We start from the raw sequence: 20,868 nt of genomic DNA, 5'->3' as shown, positions 1-20,868 counted from the left end.
ATGCTGATGACACTATTGTATACTCATGTGCTCCTTCTCTGGATATGGCCGTTTCCAATTTAAAATCAGATTGTATCACGCTGCAGCATGCGCTTCTTGATTCCAAACTGCTATTGAACAGTAAGAAAACCAAAGCAATGCTTTTTGCTCCCAAGTCAGCGTCCTCTTGCCTCTCCATTGACACCCTTGATGGCGTCTCCGTTGAGTTTGTTGATACCTACAAATATCTGGGCTTTTGGTTGGACAGAAATCTAAACTTCAAACACCATATTGAAGTTCTAACTAAGAAATTGAAATTCACTCTTGGCTTCCTTTTCAGACTTAAATGTTGTTTTTCAACTTCTTCCCATAAAAGATGGGTCTCTGGCTTATTCCTGTCCCAGCTGGACTACGGTGATACCATTTATAGATTTGCCTGTCCCACTGTTTTGGCCAAACGTGACCCATGCTGCACTGCGATATATATCAAATGCACCCTATAGGACTCATCATTGCAAACTGTACAGCCTAACTGGATGGTCCTCACTTAGTATGCGTAGGATGCAACATTGGTTTTTATTAATGTATAAAGCCATTTTAGGTAAGCTTCCACTCTACATATGTGCCAGATTTGCCCCAGTTTGTGACTCTCACAACCTCAGATCCAGTGCCTGGAAACGGGTCCAGGTTCCTGCTGTGCGGACTGAGGCTGGAAAAAGGAGTCTTTTTTAATATGGTCCTTGGTCTTGGAATGACCTTCAATCAAGCCTCAAACTGAGGGCACTTGTCCCAATAGCCTCTTTTAAATTGAAGTTGTCTGAAGTCCTTACCACCAGCTGCTCTTACAGTAATAAATAGTGTACTTTTCTTACTGTCCCAAATGTGCACAATGTAGTGACTGCTTTTCGTCTTTTGGTTTACTTAGTTGTGTTCTCTGTATTTTATATGTCTGTGTTATGTGTAATTATGTGTAACGTTGCTGCCTTCTTGGCCAGCATTGTAAATTAGATTTGATCTCAATGCTTTTATCTGGTTAAATAAAGGTTAAATAAAAAGAAAAGAAAAGTATAAAGACTTCAGAACTGGAGTGATGTGATCCACTTTAAAAACAAACAACAACCTTGTATATGATGGAGTTACAGCAACATGAGAAGAGAGTGTGTGGAATACAAATAGAAATAATACAAAAATAAAATACAACAAAAGACAATAAAAATACATAAAACATTCAAATGGATTAACATAAAATAAAAATTAAATGAATACCATAAAATGCCAGCTCTAACTGAAGGCTTTGTTAACAATGTAGGTCTTGTTGAAAGACCCTCATGTAAGACCACCACTTAAATAAATATGGCTTTTTAATAAAATCAGAGTACTTTTATTTAACCCAGAGGCAATTGGGTCTATTTTAGGATCAAATAAAGTGTGTTTTACAAACAAAAATGTAAATATTGACATAAAATAAGAAGTATAAATGTGCACATTGTACTACAATATAAAGCAGGTATATTGTTTAATATACACAGTGGGTTATGAGACCCTCATGTAAGACCACCAACAACAAACAGTGCTTTTTAATCAAATCAGAATACTTTGTTTATCCCAGAGGAACGTTGGTCTATTTTAGGATTAAATAAAGTGTGTTCTACAAACTAAAATGTAATGTGATCGTGCTGTAGTTGCAGATTACTTGCATTGAAATGTGCACATTGTACTATAATATAAAGCGGTTATATTACATTATACACAGTGGTTTATTTGTCTTAATAAGCTCTTCATTCTGGACACTTTAAGAGTTGTTTGGCTGCCCATGGTGAAGTGAAGTTTATCTTAAAATAACATAGCTATTTCTTCTTCACTCGATTCACCCAAATGGTTTATTTATTGACTTGTACTTTAGTGTTTGGGCACACAGCTGGCGTCTATGGAAGCATGCATAATGCAGGTGATGGGACCTGCAGAGGATGCCAGTCTGGTGTAATGTACCGTTAACACATAAACACAGATGAATTCACACACACACACACAGACACACACACAGACACACAGACACACACACACACAGACACACAGACAGACACACAGACAGACAGACACACACACACAGACACACAGACAGACACACAGACAGACAGACACACACACAGACACACAGACACACAGACACACACACACACACACACACACACACACACACACACACACACGTTAGTATCCAAACTGAGCCATCTAAGAGTTTTCTTGAGATAATGGCTAAACAACAAAGAGATTTACTCCAAAACAACACCGTTTCAGATGATTGAAACCCTCCTTTAAAGCTATAAAAATAGCAAAAATGCAGAGTTTAAAACAAAAAGAGTGAAGCTGCTTACATAAAGAGAATATGAAATAAACATTTTGCTGTGGGATAATGGGATAATACTTTGTTATAACCTTCCATAACTGCAGGAAAGTGGAGAAGTGAAGTGACTCAGTAAATCCTTATTATCCCGAAGTATTTACCCAAAGTTGGCTGACATAATCCTCCATACGCTACAGCTCATACCAGACCAAGTAAGGCTGTGGCAGCAGAACCACAGAGTGTTAAAGAGAACAGGGATCCGTGTTAACGCAGGGTTCTCATGCATGTGTGTCGAAACTCTGAGTCTAACACCATGTTTAACCGCATCCTATTGGGACAGAGTTGTTGTAAGTTTGACAATGTACTGTCACACGAGCCCTAAAACCTGATAGTGAGTCAACAGTTTACTACTTCCTGTTCCCTAGTCTGGAATTCAATGTTTTTTTTTAATGTCTTTTTGGTTGGTAGCGTGAAATAAGGTCTGTGGTTAACACGAGCTGAAGAGAGTTTTATTCTACGACATCAAATACGTCAGTAAATACCCCACCGGTGAAATAAAAACAGATTGATGTTAACAAGTGTCTAAATGAGACGACTAAACGTCATCACGCTCAACATTAGCCGCCTTTAGCTTAGCGGTGGTGACGTGAAGTCATGTGACCGTGCTGTAGTTCCTTTATAGCTCAACATTAGCCACTTTTAGCTTAGCGGTGGTGACGTGAAGTCATGTGACCGTGCTATAGTTCCTTTATAGCCCAACATTAGCCGCCTTTAGCTTAGCGGTGGTGACGTGAAGTCATGTGACCGTGCTGTAGTTCCTTTATAGCCCAACATTAGCCGCCTTTAGCTTAGCGGTGGTGACGTGAAGTCATGTGACCGTGCTGTAGTTCCTTTATAGCCCAACATTAGCCGCCTTTAGCTTAGCGGTGGTGACGTGAAGTCATGTGACCGTGCTGTAGTTCCTTTATAGCCCAACATTAGCCACTTTTAGCTTAGCGGTGGTGACGTGAAGTCATGTGACCGTGCTATAGTTCCTTTATAGCCCAACATTAGCCGCCTTTAGCTTAGCGGTGGTGACGTGAAGTCATGTGACCATGCTGTAGTTCCTTTATAGCCCAACATTAGCCGCCTTTAGCTTAGCGGTGGTGACGTGAAGTCATGTGACCGTGCTGTAGTTCCTTTATAGCCCAACATTAGCCACCTTTAGCTTAGCGGTGGTGACGCTAACAGGAAGTAACTAAACTGAAAGCCATAAAACCAGAAGTGTCGTGAATCATAACAAAAACGTACAAATAAAATTATCATTAACAGTCTTTTTCAACTAGAAGTAAATGCAACCAACCAACCCAGTCTCACGGCATTTCGTGTTATAGTCACGAAATTAATTTAATCTCTTGATTCGTGTTCACCAACACCATTTCCCCCTTTTTTTTGTGTCACACAGAACGATTTTAAAAGCAATGTATTTCTATTGGTAGTATGTTTCGTGCCTGCAACACGTCTTTTTGTCCGGTCGGGTCATGGAAGACCAGAAGCTGTGTGGTTCATAAAAACATTATTATTAACCATATTGTTATTACTCAATATCTTAACCTAAGCCTAACCCTAACCCTTTAATTTAAAATTGTATAATGTCGGAGTTTTTTTTTCGTCCGCGGGCGGGCCATACTATTTTTTTTTTGTAAATCGATCAAGGGGTGTTCAAATACCGTATTTTGGTGTGTAGAACAGAAATCTATTTAGATGCTTTTATTTTTAAGTTGTTGCTATGGAAACAACATGACGGAGAAAAAAGTAATATCTTCTACATATAATAACGGACAAAGTAAAGAATGAAGTGTATGTTTAAATGTTAGCACCCCCCGAAGAGGCTCAAGCTCTTACGTTGAGTCTGGAGTTTCAATACATTCGGAATTTGACCGTGTAAAATGTCCTCTTGGGTTACCGTACAGCCAATGCGTGACGTCATTGGTAAGCGTAACGGACCCCGAACACATCTGGTAGGCCGAACACATATGGTACCTACACCGCGAGGAAAAGAAATGGCTCAGAGCCTCAGAATACTGAAATCTGTATTTTTTTTAATCTTTTTTTCCTTCTAATGTGTTATTATTTGGTGCAGGCACGAAACATACTACCAATAGAAATACATTGCTTCTAAAATCGTTCTGTGTCAGAATACTGAAATCTGTATTTTTTTAAATCTGTTTTTCCTTCTAATTTGTTATTATTTACATTGCTTTTAAAATCGTTCTGTGTGACACGACAAAAATGGGGAAATCGTGTTGGTGAACACGAATCAATAGATTAAATTCGTGACTATAACACGAAATGCCGTGAGACTGTGTTGAAACAACATATCTAAAGAAACCATTTGAAAATACCTTCAATGCAGAACATTTAACGTGAAAAATGAAAGACAGATATGGGTCCGTTATCCAAGCTTAGCATAGCAGGTGGATAGCTTCGTTCTTTCCAAAGTTTAAAAATACACCAACAAACACCTCCAGAGCTCCTCCATTAACACATGTCTCTTTTAATCTGACCACAAATAGAAATGTAAAAATGACGGCCTGCGGTTTGACGGGTAGTTGAGTGCTGTCACTCTTTCCTGATGAGCAACAGGACATGCAAATATACAGTAATGTTGGTAAAGAAGTACACAAAACCCCGCCCAAAACCTCAAATTGATGTTTTTAGGTTTTCTGTACAGACAAGCGAGACACAAGATGTTAATTACAGGGTTTTATAGCTCTTTTGGGACTATTTTTAAACTTTAAACAGAGCTTAAATATCTGTTTCCTTCTTCCTCCCGTCTTTATGCTGAATTTGGCTAAACGCCTCCCAGCTATAGCTCTGGATTTAACACACTGACTGGTTTCTATGTATTCATCATGTCCTCAAATGTTGATCTGTTCCTCTCATGCTTCCCATGAACGGAGCAGCATCTTGCAAAATACTTAATACAAACTCCTCGTACGTGTAAACCTATCTGGTGATAAACCTGTTTCTGATTCTGACAATAAAACCTTTGAATGTGATATGTGAGCAGGAACTCACCAGGCTGATGAAGATGAGGACGAGCTGGATGATGTCGGTGTACGCCACAGAGTACAGCCCCCCCATCAGGGTGTAGGTGATCGCCACGGCAGCAGAGATCCAGATGCTCACGGTGTACGACAAGTTCAGGATCACACTCATGGTGACACCTGGAAGACACACACACTTTGGTGTTCATACACTGAATTCAGAGACTTGTGTGTTGATTATAACAGCGCTATAACACCAAAACGATTCATTTTCGACTAGCTTTGACTTTAGATTAGATTAGATGTAATGATTCCACAATGGGAAACTGCAGCATGTTTAGAAGGCATTGCACATGAGTTTAAAATAAAAATAAAAATAATTAACTTAATTAATAACATAATAGATTAATATTTTTTGTATACATATAATAATAAAATAAAATACAAACAATTAAGTTTTTCTGGGTCTCTGGGTAGAATATCCTTCAACAAGGTAATCTATATCCTTGATAGAATGCCCTGGCCGTTACACTGAATGAGAGCGTACGTTTGGACTGACTGTTTGATCAACCAATCATATATTGATTTTTAGCCAATGGGCGTGTTCTTTCAGAGTTTCCCTCGGTTCCAGGTGCTCTAGAAGGCCCGGTAGTTCACTGGCTCGAGACAGAGGATCTAGATGAATGCGACGAAGCAATTCATATGAAGTTTTATTGTTTTTAACGTTGAAATGGCAACAGGTGAAGATGATGTTGTTACGGAATTGTTGTGAGTACCCTTTTCAAGACGACAATTCAGTGAAAAGGCGGACATTATAGCGGCCGAGGGGGGGCGCGGCGGCGGCGGCGGGGGGTGTGTGTGTGTCTACAGAAGGTCCAGTTGTGATAGACACGGTTCACCACTGGTACACATACATATGCTGTTACACGCGGCCACATTTACTCAATTTCATCAATAATCTCCTGAGTCAACGTGACACAAGGTGAGTTATTGATATATAAAATCATGGATGTATTTCGGTGATAAGATAAAGTAAGATATAATTGAATAATATATATATGATCTTGGAGTGTATGGAGCCAGAAGGATAAGCTTAACCCAAGAAGAAAACCTGCTTTTGTATTCGCCAGTTTGGCAGAAAGACAGCTGTGTTGTTCACAGGTGAGTTAGCATGCTGTTAGAGGAGTATTTAAAACATGAGAGCAATCTTGATTTCTACAAAGGCTTTTAAGGACAAGCGATTCTTATCTTAAGCTTATCCTTGTTTAAATAGTTTGCTAAGGGAAGTTGATTCTCTTGAAGTTTACACCCTCCAGTCTTTTAAATTATATAGTCTCTTATCAATTGATCCGATAAACTCACTGCTTGCTTTCTTGTAACAGGAAGTTCTTAAAGGGGCCGTATCCTTCTCATGTTCAGGTGTCTCTACTTTAAAGAGTCCTCTCCTGCTGATGTTCAGGTGTATATCAGTATGTAGCAGAGGTGGGACCAAGTCATTGTTTTGCAAGTCCGAGTCAAGTCTCAAGTCTTTGCGCTCAAGTCCAAGTCAAGTCTCAAGTCAGGATGGGAAAGTTCAAGTCAAGTCCAAGTCCTAAACTTTGACAAAACGAGTCTTAAACAAGTCCTTATGTGCTTTTCAACAAATGTAATGACATCGATCATCAGAATAATACTTAATAATCAAACTGCTCTTTATTAGTCACATTAATAATTTAATAATCCATTTTCTCTCTGCTGGTAAAGTAACGTGTTTGTCTTCTATTGTAAGAGGGATCAGTAAGGTTAGGCTCCGTGACGGTTTGATTCAGAAGGAGTTTAATGCATAAGATCCCTGATGTTGAGGTGACCAGAATGTTTATTTCCACTGTGTACAGCATGTTATAAGGGACCCACAATCTATCTTTATGCAAGGCATAATGTGCAGCGAGGCGTCTCTATGGGGAAAAGAACACCTGAATCTAGATCCCTCTGCAGGTGGTACTTTAACTATATTTTGATGCTAATACTTTTGTACTTTTACTTGTAACATTTTGAATGCAGGATCTTTTATTGTAACCGAGTATTCCTACACTCTGGTACTTTTACTCAAGTACAAGATCTGAACTTCTCCCACCTCTGGCAATAAATCCTGAGTGGTTACCAAAAAAAAACCCCTGCTCTGAAGGTTATTTTCATTTTACAAATCCTGCACTCAGCTCTGCTTTCTCCAATATCATTGAAATGCAGCCAGAAGCTGGTCCTTTTTTTGGTTTTCGCAAATTTCTTGACTTCTTCCGACGCGCTTGCATTTAAATCCGTCTCCCCGTCTCCCCGTCGCTCTGTGTATCTGGCCTGTACCACTACACCTGCTGTCTTTGGAGCGTCTGCCCCCCACCCTTCTTTCACATAATGGTATGATCCTAGTGTGTCCTCGCATATGATTGGCCGCATGGTGGCTCAGCAAAATAAAGTCCCGCCCCTGCCTGCATGGATTCTCAGCAAGAGTTGCAGCGGCTGAAGATTCTGCTCTCCTAACGGCAGCTCGCGATCGGCGTGTTGGAGACCCCTGAATTAAATTATCAAGTCACCTCAAGTCAGAAGGCTCAAGTCCAAGTCAAGTCCCGAGTCATTGGTGTTCAAGTCCAAGTCGAGTCGCAAGTCTTTTGTGATGTTGTCAAGTCGAGTCCAAAGTCATCAAATTGGTAACTCGAGTCTGACTCGAGTCCAAGTCATGTGACTCGAGTCCACACCTCTGGTATGTAGTGTCTCTACTTTAAAGAGTCCTCTCCTGCTGATGTTCAGGTGTATATCAGTATGTAGTGTCTCTACTTTAAAGAGTCCTCTCCTGCTGATGTTCAGGTGTATATCAGTATGTAGTGTCTCTACTTTAAAGAGTCCTCTCCTGCTGATGTTCAGGTGTATATCAGTATGTAGTGTCTCTACTTTAAAGAGTCCTCTCCTGCTGATGTTCAGGTGTATATCAGTATGTAGTGTCTCTACTTTAAAGAGTCCTCTCCTGCTGATGTTCAGGTGTATATCAGTATGTTGTGTCTCTACTTTAAAGAGTCCTCTCCTGCTGATGTTCAGGTGTATATCAGTATGTAGTGTCTCTACTTTAAAGAGTCCTCTCCTGCTGATGTTCAGGTGTATATCAGTATGTAGTGTCTCTACTTTAAAGAGTCCTCTCCTGCTGATGTTCAGGTGTATATCAGTATGTAGTGTCTCTACTTTAAAGAGTCCTCTCCAGCTGATGTTCAGGTGTATATCAGTATGTAGTGTCTCTACTTTAAAGAGTCCTCTCCTGCTGATGTTCAGGTGTATATCAGTATGTAGTGTCTCTACTTTAAAGAGTCCTCTCCTGCTGATGTTCAGGTGTATATCAGTATGTAGTGTCTCTACTTTAAAGAGTCCTCTCCTGCTGATGTTCAGGTGTATATCAGTATGTAGTGTCTCTACTTTAAAGAGTCCTCTCCTGCTGATGTTCAGGTGTATATCAGTATGTAGTGTCTCTACTTTAAAGAGTCCTCTCCTGCTGATGTTCAGGTGTATATCAGTATGTAGTGTCTCTACTTTAAAGAGTCCTCTCCAGCTGATGTTCAGGTGTATATCAGTATGTAGTGTCTCTACTTTAAAGAGTCCTCTCCTGCTGATGTTCAGGTGTATATCAGTATGTAGTGTCTCTACTTTAAAGAGTCCTCTCCTGCTGATGTTCAGGTGTATATCAGTATGTAGTGTCTCTACTTTAAAGAGTCCTCTCCAGCTGATGTTCAGGTGTATATCAGTATGTAGTGTCTCTACTTTAAAGAGTCCTCTCCTGCTGATGTTCAGGTGTATATCAGTATGTAGTGTCTCTACTGGAACATGTCTCCATGCTTTAATGTTCAAAAAGCTCTTTATTTTTCTCATACTGCCTGTGCTGCAGCACCTCTTTTCACCCTCTGTCTGAAACCAGAGCCCAGTCTGCTCTGATTGGTTAGCTGGCCTGCGCTGTTGTGATTGGTCAACCAGCTTAGAGATGTCCCGCCCCTTAAACTATCACGTATGATGTGTTGGAGCGATAGCCAATAGGAGCGTGAGTGTTACATAGTGATGTCACTTTGTTCTGGAACTTTGGGATTTTAATCTTTGCAGACCATTAACATGCACAAAATAAAATATAAAAACACTACAGGAAATGAAAAATCCCCAATAAGCAGGGCCTCTTTAATAAGTGGTTTCCTACATTTCCAAAGAGACCTTTCAGCAGTTCTCATGAACACTGTAAACATTACAGTAGAGAAAGTGTAGTTCAGATTTTCCTTAAGAACACGATGCCTCAATAGACCATGTTGTGATTGGTCAACTGCCTAGAGATGTCCCGCCCCTTAGCCTATCGCGTACACTGTGTTGGAGCGCTAGCCAATAGGAGTCCAATGGAGGCGTTTCAGGCATGATAAGGCCTCTTTAATATCTGTTAATTTATTGAGGAGTGTGATATTTAACAGCATGATTGCGTTTATTCCTCACGTCTTGCAGCCCTGACTCGCTATTTGATTATGAGGAAGCATTTTGTTTATACGCTGCCACATCACTGCGGTGTGATTTAAGATCCCGTCTCACACCATGATGGAGTTATTTCAGACCGTTCATACAATTAGACGAAGGCTTGTGTTTCTCTCAACACGCTGGCTGAGAGCGGCGATCAACAGCTGCTCCACTGCCAGGGTCAACATCACCAGTATCAAATGCATCACGCCCACACACAGAAACATTCTTACCTAATCCTATGAGTGTTCCTGTTACCCACATAATCTCTGATATGAGCGAAGCCAGACATAGAGCGGCCGTCGGTACTTTTCCATATTTGATCTGGAACGGGTCCATCATGGTCACGTATTTATTGTCTCTCATCGGCTCGGCGAAGAACAGGCCTCCTGAGAAAAGGACAAAGACACAAGAGACACATTCAGATGTAGAATAAAGAAGTCTGATCTGAGTGAGGTGGGAAGTAGTGGAGTACAAATACTTCGTTACTGTACTTAAGTACATGTCACTGGTATCAGTACTTCACTCCACTACTTATTTTTCTGACGTTTACTTTGACTTCTTACATGTTGAACACAAATACCTGTACTTCCTACTTCTTACATTTTGAACACAAATACCTGTACTTTCTACTTCTTACATTTTGAACACAAATACCTGTACTTTCTACTTGTTACATGTTGAACACAAATACCTGTACTTTCTACTTCTTACATTTTGAACACAAATACCTGTACTTTCTACTTGTTACATTTTGAACCCAAATACCTGTACTTTCTACTTCTTACATGTTGAACACAAATACCTGTACTTTCTACTTCTTACATGTTGAACACAAATACCTGTACTTTCTACTTCTTACATGTTGAACACAAATACCTGTACTTTCTACTTCTTACATGTTGAACACAAATACCTGTACTTTCTACTTCTTACATGTTGAACTCAAATACCTGTACTTTCTACTTCTTACATGTTGAACACAAATACCTGTACTTTCTACTTCTTACATGTTGAACACAAATACCTGTACTTTCTACTTCTTACATTTTGAACACAAATACCTGTACTTTCTACTTCTTACATGTTGAACCCAAATACCTGTACTTTCTACTTCTTACATGTTGAACCCAAATACCTGTACTTTCTACTTCTTACATTTTCCAAACAGGCTGGTTCCTTTAGTTTGAATGTGTGTTTGGTGGCGTGATCATTATTATTTAGAGTCATTGCGTGCCTATTGATTTGAACACGATCCGTGTATCCATCATTTCCTGGTCTTCTCTAAAGAAGAGGGACCAATGAAAACGTTGTCATGTTGCCGTTGTTCAGCATGGAAACATTCATTAGCTAACAATGACATTATTGTTCTATTAATATAAAGGGAGGTCAGGTACTCTTTAAAACAGCTGCTAGTTATGGGTACTTTTTACTGAAGTACATTTCAAAGCCCATACTTTTACTTGAGTAAATACGTTTAGTCAGTACTTCTACTTTTACCAGAGTATTTTTAAACACGAGTATCTGTACTTCTACTGAGTAAAGGATGTGTACTTTTGCCATCTCTGGATCTGAGTATGAACACTTAAAATCAGAAGTTCTTTATAAGTCCCACAGCGGGGACATGTGCAGTGTGACAGCTCTCCACTTTGAATATAGTATTTGTCATATTGCATTAGGTTTTACCGTGCTCAAGTTCTCACATAAGTATATTTGACTACTTTAAAGCAGATGTGTTCCTCTGTAGTTGCCTTTGAAATTCGATGCCCAACGATTAAAGGGCTGCAGGAATATCTTTAGGTTTAGGAAAGTATATAAAAATAGCCCAATTAGACAGCAGGGTATGGTCTAAACCGGTAACAGGAGCGCTGTTATTTACACAACGAGATAAACAATAAATAAAACAAAATCACCTGATACTGTCACAGCTTGACAGACAGTAGAGTGTTATCATGGCTGGAGCTGTGCATATTTAAATATGTATATATACCAGCTGTGCCCTCTTACTCTCTGCGTGCGCCCTCAAACCAAAATGCAGATTGTCACCCGTAAAATGTTAAAGTGATGCAAGAGAACAATATTTCTGTTCGTCAAAAATGGTATAATTACTCCAGAAATATGAAAATGGTGTCAAATAGAGCGTCAGACAGCTTTGTTTTTTAGGGAGCTCCGACGTCACGTTGTTGTTTACGTCCGCGTCGCCATCTTGCATACAGGCGTCATGTTGATATATCTATACAAGATCAGCATCACAGTACTCATACTATATCTGTTTTATAATAATTGCCATGTGTTGAATAAACTCATAAATATATATTTTGTGTAAAGATTGTCATTTTTTTTTCATTTGTTACAACAGTCTTAAAACTGTTTTATTAAAATAGCTTTTATAAAAGTACTATTTTTATTGATTGATGCTTCCTATTCTTCTTTATTTATCTTTGTACGCACCATTTATACCAAAGCAAACTCCTCGTATGTGTACTTAGTAATACAACTGATTCTGATTGGGAAGTGGTACAGCAGGTAAAAAAGCAAAGCAACGATAAGAAAGAAGGAAAGCACACATTAGTAATAAGATGAAGACAAATAAGTGCACAACAATGGCTGAAAAATACAATTTAAAACGGACATAAATAACATATTAAAGTAATGTAACCTGATTTGTGTTATGTAACTGTAAGGGATCTTGTTACATGTCATGCTTGATCTCCCACAGCCTTGTTATCTGTCATTAAAATGTCTTTAAGGCAACATCCAGCTTCAAATGACTCCCCAGAATTCTAACTTTAACCTTTTTAATTTCCTGTTAAGATATTCCTTCTTTTCCCTTTAATTCCCCCTGAGGAGTTTCACAGGAAGCATTTAGCAGAAGCGGTTAGCCACTCAGACGCTGATGCATCGGTCTCGTGATCTCCTCTGATGGTAAGTTATGACCTAAATAATGAAACGCATTACACACACGGTGAGTAGCAGCGCCTCATGCTCTCCCTTTCCCCTGATGTAAGAGTTTTATATCATAAAGCACTAAATAGCTTCTTATAATAGCCCCAAACCCTAGCTATAAGACACATTTACTGCCTATGCAATCAGAGAAAGAGCAGCGTCACTGAGTGCACATTTCAGCGCAGGGTTAATAGGATAAATCTCTTTCCTTTTTTTTCCTCATGTGACTTTCATGTGGAGGAGGAATGCTGCTTTCCTTCGGCTAATCTCCAGACTTGTGTAGCGGCGCTGGGTTTCCATTGATAAGATATCACAAAACCTGTTTTCACAAGAAATCCTCCATCCTGTTGTTACTGTACACTCTGACACTGCTTTCTGATGCATTTCAGGAGGAATGGAGCTTTATGTCATGTTTTAGGGGAAATAATGCCTCGAAACCTGCTTTTAATTTTAAAGAGTCCTCTCCTGCTCATTTTCAGGTGTATATCAGTATGTAGTGTCTCTACTTTAAAGAGTCCTCTCCTGCTGATGTTCAGGTGTATATCAGTATGTAGTGTCTCTACTTTAAAGAGTCCTCTCCTGCTGATGTTCAGGTGTATATCAGTATGTAGTGTCTCTACTTTAAAGAGTCCTCTCCTGCTCATTTTCAGGTCTATATCAGTAGTGTCTCTACTTTAAAGAGTCCTCTCCTGCTCATTTTCAGGTCTATATCAGTATGTAGTGTCTCTACTTTAAAGAGTCCTCTCCTGCTGATGTTCAGGTGTATATCAGTATGTAGTGTCTCTACTTTAAAGAGTCCTCTCCAGCTGATGTTCAGGTGTATATCAGTATGTAGTGTCTCTACTTTAAAGAGTCCTCTCCTGCTGATGTTCAGGTGTTTATCAGTATGTAGTGTCTCTACTTTAAAGAGTCCTCTCCTGCTGATGTTCAGGTGTATATCACTATGTAGTGTCTCTACTTTAAAGAGTCCTCTCCTGCTCATTTTCAGGTGTATATCAGTATGTAGTGTATCTACTTTAAAGAGTCCTCTCCTGCTGATGTTCAGGTGTATATCAGTATGTAGTGTCTCTACTTTAAAGAGTCCTCTCCTGCTGATGTTCAGGTGTATATCAGTATGTAGTGCCTCTACTTTAAAGAGTCCTCTCCTGCTGATGTTCAGGTGTATATCAGTATGTAGTGTCTCTACTTTAAAGAGTCCTCTCCTGCTGATGTTCAGGTGTATATCAGTATGTAGTGTCTCTACTTTAAAGAGTCCTCTCCTGCTGATGTTCAGGTGTATCGGAGCGCGAGTGTTAAAACAGTGATGTCGGGAAGTTTGGGATTTGTAGCCTTTGCAGACCATTTACATGCACAAACACAATATATAAAACACACAACAGGAAAGGGAAAAGCCCCAAAAAGCACAACAGGGCCTCTTTAATAGGTGGTTTCCTACATTTCCCAGGAGACCTTTCAGTTCCCAGGAACTCTCTAAACATGACAGTAGAGAGAGTGTAGTCCAGATTGTCCTTTAGATAACACTGCCTGCACAGTCCAACAACAAAAGGGGATTAAAACGACTGTACTGTGCTCAGGATGTACTACCTAAACATGAACAACAAGAACACGTTATTTATTATATATTAACCCTTTTAACAATGACTGAATGCCTGCCAGGGTTTAGCTGTTACAGCACAGATCAGCCTACTGTGACCGAGCCGGAGTGTGCTGAATCTCCACAGTACAGAAAATAAACCCTTTTTATTTAAGGAAGAATGTAAAATTAGAAGTCAGTGTGGGAGTAGAAGTGTTCTGCAGTGGTGGAAAGCAGGGAAGTACATTTATTCCAGTATGATTGTGTACTTTACTTGAGTAGTTTCAATGTATGTTACTCTAAACCTTTACTCCACTACATTTTAAAGGCAATATTGTACTTGTTACTACATTTATCTGACACCTTTAGTTACTCTACAGGTACAGAGTAATACATAAACATTGGCAAATGATTACAGGTTAAAATATCCCATATATGCTAGGCTATTTTGCACAACATGTACTCCTAAATTAGTACTTTAAGTATATTTTGATGCCAATTATTATGTACTTAAGTGAGATTTTGTTTGCAAGATCTTTACTTGTTACAAACTACTTAAAAATGTGGTATAACCTTTACTTCACTACATTTTAAAAGGTAATATTGTACTTTTTACTACATGTATCTGACAGCTTTAGTTACTCTACAGGTACAGACTAATAAATAAACATTGACATATGATTAAAGGTTAAAATATCCAGCTGCAATATATAAAGTAATCAAAAATAGCTCCACCTTTACCAGCTAATCAAAATCCCCTCATGTTATGTATGATATATGCTAGGCTATTTTGCATGACATCAAGGTTTTTCTTTCTATTATTGTTGACTTCTCTTGTGTGTTTTGCATCTCCAGACCAGGTTGTTGCAGGTTGGTCTTATAGCTGAACCTGAGGGCAGACATTTCCCTACAGAGATGCAAACTCTCTCTGATTTGCAAGTGCAGGTAAAACCTATTTTACATATTAAAAGGTTGCTATATGACAAGGAAGCATCCACATTTACAAGATGTGTTTTTCTCAGAGTTATAATCCTTATCTTACCAAATAATACCACATTTCTTCCCAAGTGTCCCGTGTAGAGGAGAGATTGAAGACAACAGAGTGAGGAATATTTAGAGTGCCTTGTTGGACTTGACCCCCATTAGGAAAGATCCGCGGTATTCCCGACTTGAGTTATGCTTCCGACAGAGGACATTATTCCCAGAGGTCGCTTGTCAGGAAATGAAACGGTCATTTAAAGAGGACACATTCTGCTCATGTTCAGAGTTCATATCAGTATGTAGTGTCTCTACTTTAAAGAGTCCTCTCCTGCTGATGTTCAGGTGTATATCAGTATGTAGTGTCTCTACTTTAAAGAGTCCTCTCCTGCTGATGTTCAGGTGTATATCAGTATGTAGTGTCTCTACTTTAAAGAGTCCTCTCCTGCTGATGTTCAGGTGTATATCAGTATGTAGTGTCTCTACTTTAAAGAGTCCTCTCCTGCTGATGTTCAGGTGTATATCAGTATGTAATGTCTCTACTTTAAAGAGTCCTCTCCTGCTGATGTTCAGGTGTATATCAGTATGTAGTGTCTCTACTTTAAAGAGTCCTCTCCTGCTGATGTTCAGGTGTATATCAGTATGTAGTGTCTCTACTTTAAAGAGTCCTCTCCTGCTGATGTTCAGGTGTATATCAGTATGTAGTGTCTCTACTTTAAAGAGTCCTCTCCTGCTGATGTTCAGGTGTATATCAGTATGTAGTGTCTCTACTTTAAAGAGTCCTCTCCTGCTGATGTTCAGGTGTATATCAGTATGTAGTGTTCACCATTTACATGCTCAGCTTCGGCCAGATCATCCGACATCATGGACTCAATTTCCACTGTTACGCTGATGATACCCAACTGTATCTCAGCACCACTCCATCCTCCCAGCTCCCCCCCCCCCCAGTCTCTCATCAACTGCCTGCATGACATCAAAGCATGGATGTCGTCCAACTATCTCAAACTAAACACCAGGAAAACAGAGCTCATGGTTGTGGCACCCAAGGCGCTGCTCCGGAAGGTTGGTGACTTCATCCTCGAGGTTGACGGCTGCTCCATCTTCCCGTCTCCTGAAGCCCGCAACCTGGGTGTCATCCTCGACTCCACCCTTTCCTTCCACTCCCACATCAAGTCTGTGACCAAATCGGCCTTTTTCCATCTAAGGAACATTGCCAGACTCCGACCGTCACTCTCGGAGTCGGTTGCCGAAACCCTAGTCCATGCGTTTGTCACCTCCCGCTTGGACTACTGCAATGGTGTCCTGTTTGGGGTCCCCAACAAAACCCTGGACAGGCTCCAGTATGTTCAACACTGTGCTGCTAGGGTACTCACACATACAAAGCCGTGGCAGCACATCACTCCCACCCTCATCCACCTCCACTGGCTGCCGGTCAAGTCCCGCATATCATACAAAATCCTCCTCCTCACCTACAAGTCCCTCCATGCCCATGCCCCCCAGTACCTATCGGACATCCTTCGCCCACATGCCCCTCCCCGGAACCTGCGGTCTTCAGACTCCGGCCTGCTTACCACCCCCCGCACCAAACTGCAAACCTTCGGGGACAGAGCCTTCAGTGTGGCAGCCCCCACCCTCTGGAACGCTCTCCCTGCGGAGATCCGCAACATCCCCACGCTTGACGCCTTCAAAAGGGCCCTCAAGACCCATCTGTTTGCTAAGGCCTTTGGCCCCTAATCTATCTGTTGTTTTGTCTGACTGTTTGTCTGACTGCCTTTTGTTATGTCTGTTTCTACTCCTGTTCTTCTGTAAAGCGACCTTGGGTCTCATGAAAGGCGCTATATAAATCCAAGCTATTATTATTATCATTATAGAGTCTCTACTTTAAAGAGTCCTCTCCTGCTGATATTCAGGTGTATATCAGTATGTAGTGTCTCTACTTTAAAGAGTCCTCTCCTGCTGATGTTCAGGTGTATATCAGTATGTAGTGTCTCTACTTTAAAGAGTCCTCTCCTGCTGATGTTCAGGTGTATATCAGTATGTAGTGTCTCTACTTTAAAGAGTCCTCTCCTGCTGATGTTCAGGTGTATATCAGTATGTAGTGTCTCTACTTTAAAGAGTCCTCTCCTGCTGATGTTCAGGTGTATATCAGTATGTAGTGTCTCTACTTTAAAGAGTCCTCTCCTGCTGATGTTCAGGTGTATATCAGTATGTAGTCTCTCTACTTTAAAGAGTCCTCTCCTGCTGATGTTCAGGTGTATATCAGTATGTAGTGTCTCTACTTTAAGAGTCCTCTCCTGCTGATGTTCAGGTGTATATCAGTATGTAGTGTCTCTACTTTAAAGAGTCCTCTCCTGCTGATGTTCAGGTGTATATCAGTATGTAGTGTCTCTACCTCAACACCCTCTGTCTGAAACCAGAGCCCAGTCTGCTCTGGTTGGTTAGCTAGCCGGCTCTGTAGTCATTGGTCAACCGCTTAGATATGTCCCGCCCCTTAGCCTATCACGTACAATGTGTTGGAGTGCTAGCCAATAGGAGCATGAGTGTTCGTAGTGAAGTCACAATGTTCTGTAACTTGGGGATTTTAGCCTTTGCAGAACATTTACATGCACAGAAACCTTTATAACACACTACAGGAAAGGGAAACCCTCCCCCCCAAAAAAGATGAATATGCCCTCTTTGAACCAACAGCTGCTGTATCTTTTCCCCTGATAACCACAACCTACCCTCACAAAGTTTACATTTCTACCCAGCGAGATGCGAGATAAGGATCCCAGAATAATCTCTTATCCGTTCTGTGTGATGAGCCACTGGTTTCCTCCTCACACTGTAACAGGAAAATGAAGTGCAGTACAAATACTTTGTTACTGTACTTAAGTACATGTTTCTGGTATCAGTACTTTACTCCATTACTTATTTTTCTGACAACTTTTTACTTTGACTTCTTACATGTTGAACACAAATACCTGTACTTTCTACTTCTTACATTTTGAACACAAATACCTGAACTTTCTACTTCTTACATGTTGAACACAAATACCTGTACTTTCTACTTCTTACATGTTGAACACAAATACCTGTACTTTCTACTTCTTACATGTTGAACACAAATACCTGTACTTTCTACTTCTTACATGTTGAACACAAATACCTGTACTTTCTACTTCTTACATGTTGAACCCAAATACCTGTACTTTCTACTTCTCTCATTTCCCAAACAGGCTGGTTCCTTTAGTTTGAATGTGTGTTTGGTGGCGTGATCATTATTATTTAGAGTCATTGCGTGCCTATTGATTTGAACACGATCCGTGTATCCATCATTTCCTGGTCTTCTCTAAAGAAGAGGGACCAATGAAAACGTTGTCATGTTGCCGTTGTTCAGCATGGAAACATTCATTAGCTAACAATGACATTATTGTTCTATTAATATAAAGGGAGGTCAGGTACTCTTTAAAACAGCTGCTAGTTATGGGTACTTTTTACTGAAGTACATTTCAAAGCCCTCTTTACTTTGACTTGAGTAAAGAAGTTTAGTCAGTACTTCTACTTTCACCAGAGTATTTTGAAACACGAGTATCTGTACTTCTACTTGAGTAAAGGATGTGTGTACTTTTGCCATCTCTGGTGTGTGTGTGTGTGTGTGTGTGTGTGTGGTGTGTATGTGTGTGTGTGTGTGTGTGTGTATGTGTGTGTGTGTGTGTGTGTGTGTGTGTGTGTGTGTGTGTGGTGTGTGTGTGTGTGTGTGTGTGTGTGTGTGTGTGTAGTGAGCTCCTCAGCCTCGCGGGGCCACTGGTTTCCTCCTCACACTGCAACAGGACAATGAAAGCTCACCTATGATGAAGCACATGGTGGCAGCGACGGGCATCACGGCCCAGATGAGTCCCATCGAGGGGTTATAGACGGCCTCGGCTGTGCCCACGATGAAGCCTCCTCCGACCCACGTAGCTGTTTTGCACACAAACACAGTCACATACGGGCAGAAAATACACCCAGGACGATACTGTGTTCATGTAACCTGAGAACAGGAACCCTGCAGTCTAGTGTAGCTCAGGTGATTAAATCGAAATGGGAATCTACTGTAAATGTAATGAGAAATTACTTTAAAACAACCCGTCATTGCAGCTAGTGATTTGTGAGGGGAGCAGGCAACACGTCATGGATTAAAAAATACATTAAAACATCGATTTACTCTTTAATTTCTCACTGTCTTAGCTACATTAACTCTGGTATTCAACCCATTTATTTAAAATAATATAATTATAATTTACTGTAAATGTAATGACTGTACAACCATCCATCATGGCAGCTAGTGGTTTGTAAGGGGAGCAGGCAACACGTCATGCATTAAAACACACAACATCTATTTCCTCTTTTATTTCACACTGACTTAGCTTGATTAAGCTACATTAACTTCCTGGTATTCAAACCATTTATTTAAAAATAATATAATAATAATTCACTGTACATGTAATGGCTTAAACACACCCATCATGGCAGCTATTGAGAGGCAATATTGCTCAACATGCTAGTGTCATGCGTGAGAAAAATACAATAAAAAAATCTGTTTCCTCTTTTATTCCACCCTGACTCAGCTCGAGCTACACTAACTTCCTGCTTTTCACACCCGTTTCGTTTGTTCCAATATAATCCGAAAAAGGCATATTTATACAGTATCTGAGCCTCGGTTTCATAACCCACCTATAATAAAGATGGAGCATGCCATGTGCTCTGTATGTTCTATTGGATTAATCCACAATTACCCTCAACAGGGGGGGGTGGATGTGCTGAACAATGGGAATCACAGTATCGCCATATGCTGTATTTTAATATATTATTACAGCACTATTTGTATTTAATGTATCTACGTATTCATGTGTCTTTGTCTTTTTTACGCACCGCACATACAAAGTGAAAATCCCCGCATGTGTATTTGGTAATAACAACCGATTCTGATATAGATGGATGGAATAAAGGCGAATAATCATCGTTTTTTTGTTGCGTTTCTCATCCAAAAAGCGTGCGTTTTTTCCTCCCGGTACTCGCCTGTCATGGTGAAGATGCCGACCACCAGGTTGATGCCCCGGTTCCCCAGCAGAGCCATCTCCGTTGTATCCCCCGTGCCCTTCTTGGCCTCCCGTTTGGACTTGAAGGAAGCCCAGATCCCGATGCCGAGCACCAGCAGGTAGAAGAACATCATGACGGCCACGCCGGGGATGTTGACAGCCATGGTGAGGCTGCAGGATGCCGACTGAAAGAGAGCTGTGCTGCGTGAGGAGGAAACAACACATCCCTCCCTCCACCCCCACGAGCGCATTTCCTCCCCTCTTCGTGCTCGGTGGCGCGCGGTACTGCAGCAGTGTCACCCGTCAAGGTGAAACACCCACACCCACACGCACACACACACACACACACACACACACACCACACACACACACACACACACACACACACACACACACACACACACACACACACTTTTTATTTATGTACTAATATGTATATATTTTTATTTGCATGTG

The 20,868-nt window shown here is 40.5% G+C and overlaps 1 protein-coding gene across 1 annotated transcript in view; it reads right to left on the bottom strand.

Annotated features, from left to right (window-relative positions):
* LOC117475769 (high-affinity choline transporter 1-like) overlaps positions 1–20,652 on the bottom strand; it is a 29,985-nt gene extending 9,333 nt beyond the window's left edge. The window contains exons 1-4 of the mRNA XM_034122115.1: positions 20,393–20,652; positions 19,181–19,294; positions 10,089–10,244; positions 5,384–5,532 (exon numbers count right to left, since the gene is read on the bottom strand). Of these exons, the coding sequence (XP_033978006.1) occupies positions 5,384–5,532; positions 10,089–10,244; positions 19,181–19,294; positions 20,393–20,576 (603 nt within the window). The 5' untranslated portion in view covers positions 20,577–20,652. The remainder of the gene's footprint in view (positions 1–5,383; positions 5,533–10,088; positions 10,245–19,180; positions 19,295–20,392) is intronic.
* Positions 20,653–20,868: the final 216 nt, after the last annotated feature.

The sequence above is a fragment of the Trematomus bernacchii genome, unplaced genomic scaffold, assembly GCF_902827165.1.
Source record: "Trematomus bernacchii unplaced genomic scaffold, fTreBer1.1, whole genome shotgun sequence".
Classification (NCBI taxonomy): Eukaryota; Metazoa; Chordata; class Actinopteri; order Perciformes; family Nototheniidae; genus Trematomus; species Trematomus bernacchii.
The sequence above is the reverse complement of the archived record's forward strand: the minus strand, read 5'-3'. Positions and strand labels throughout refer to the sequence as shown.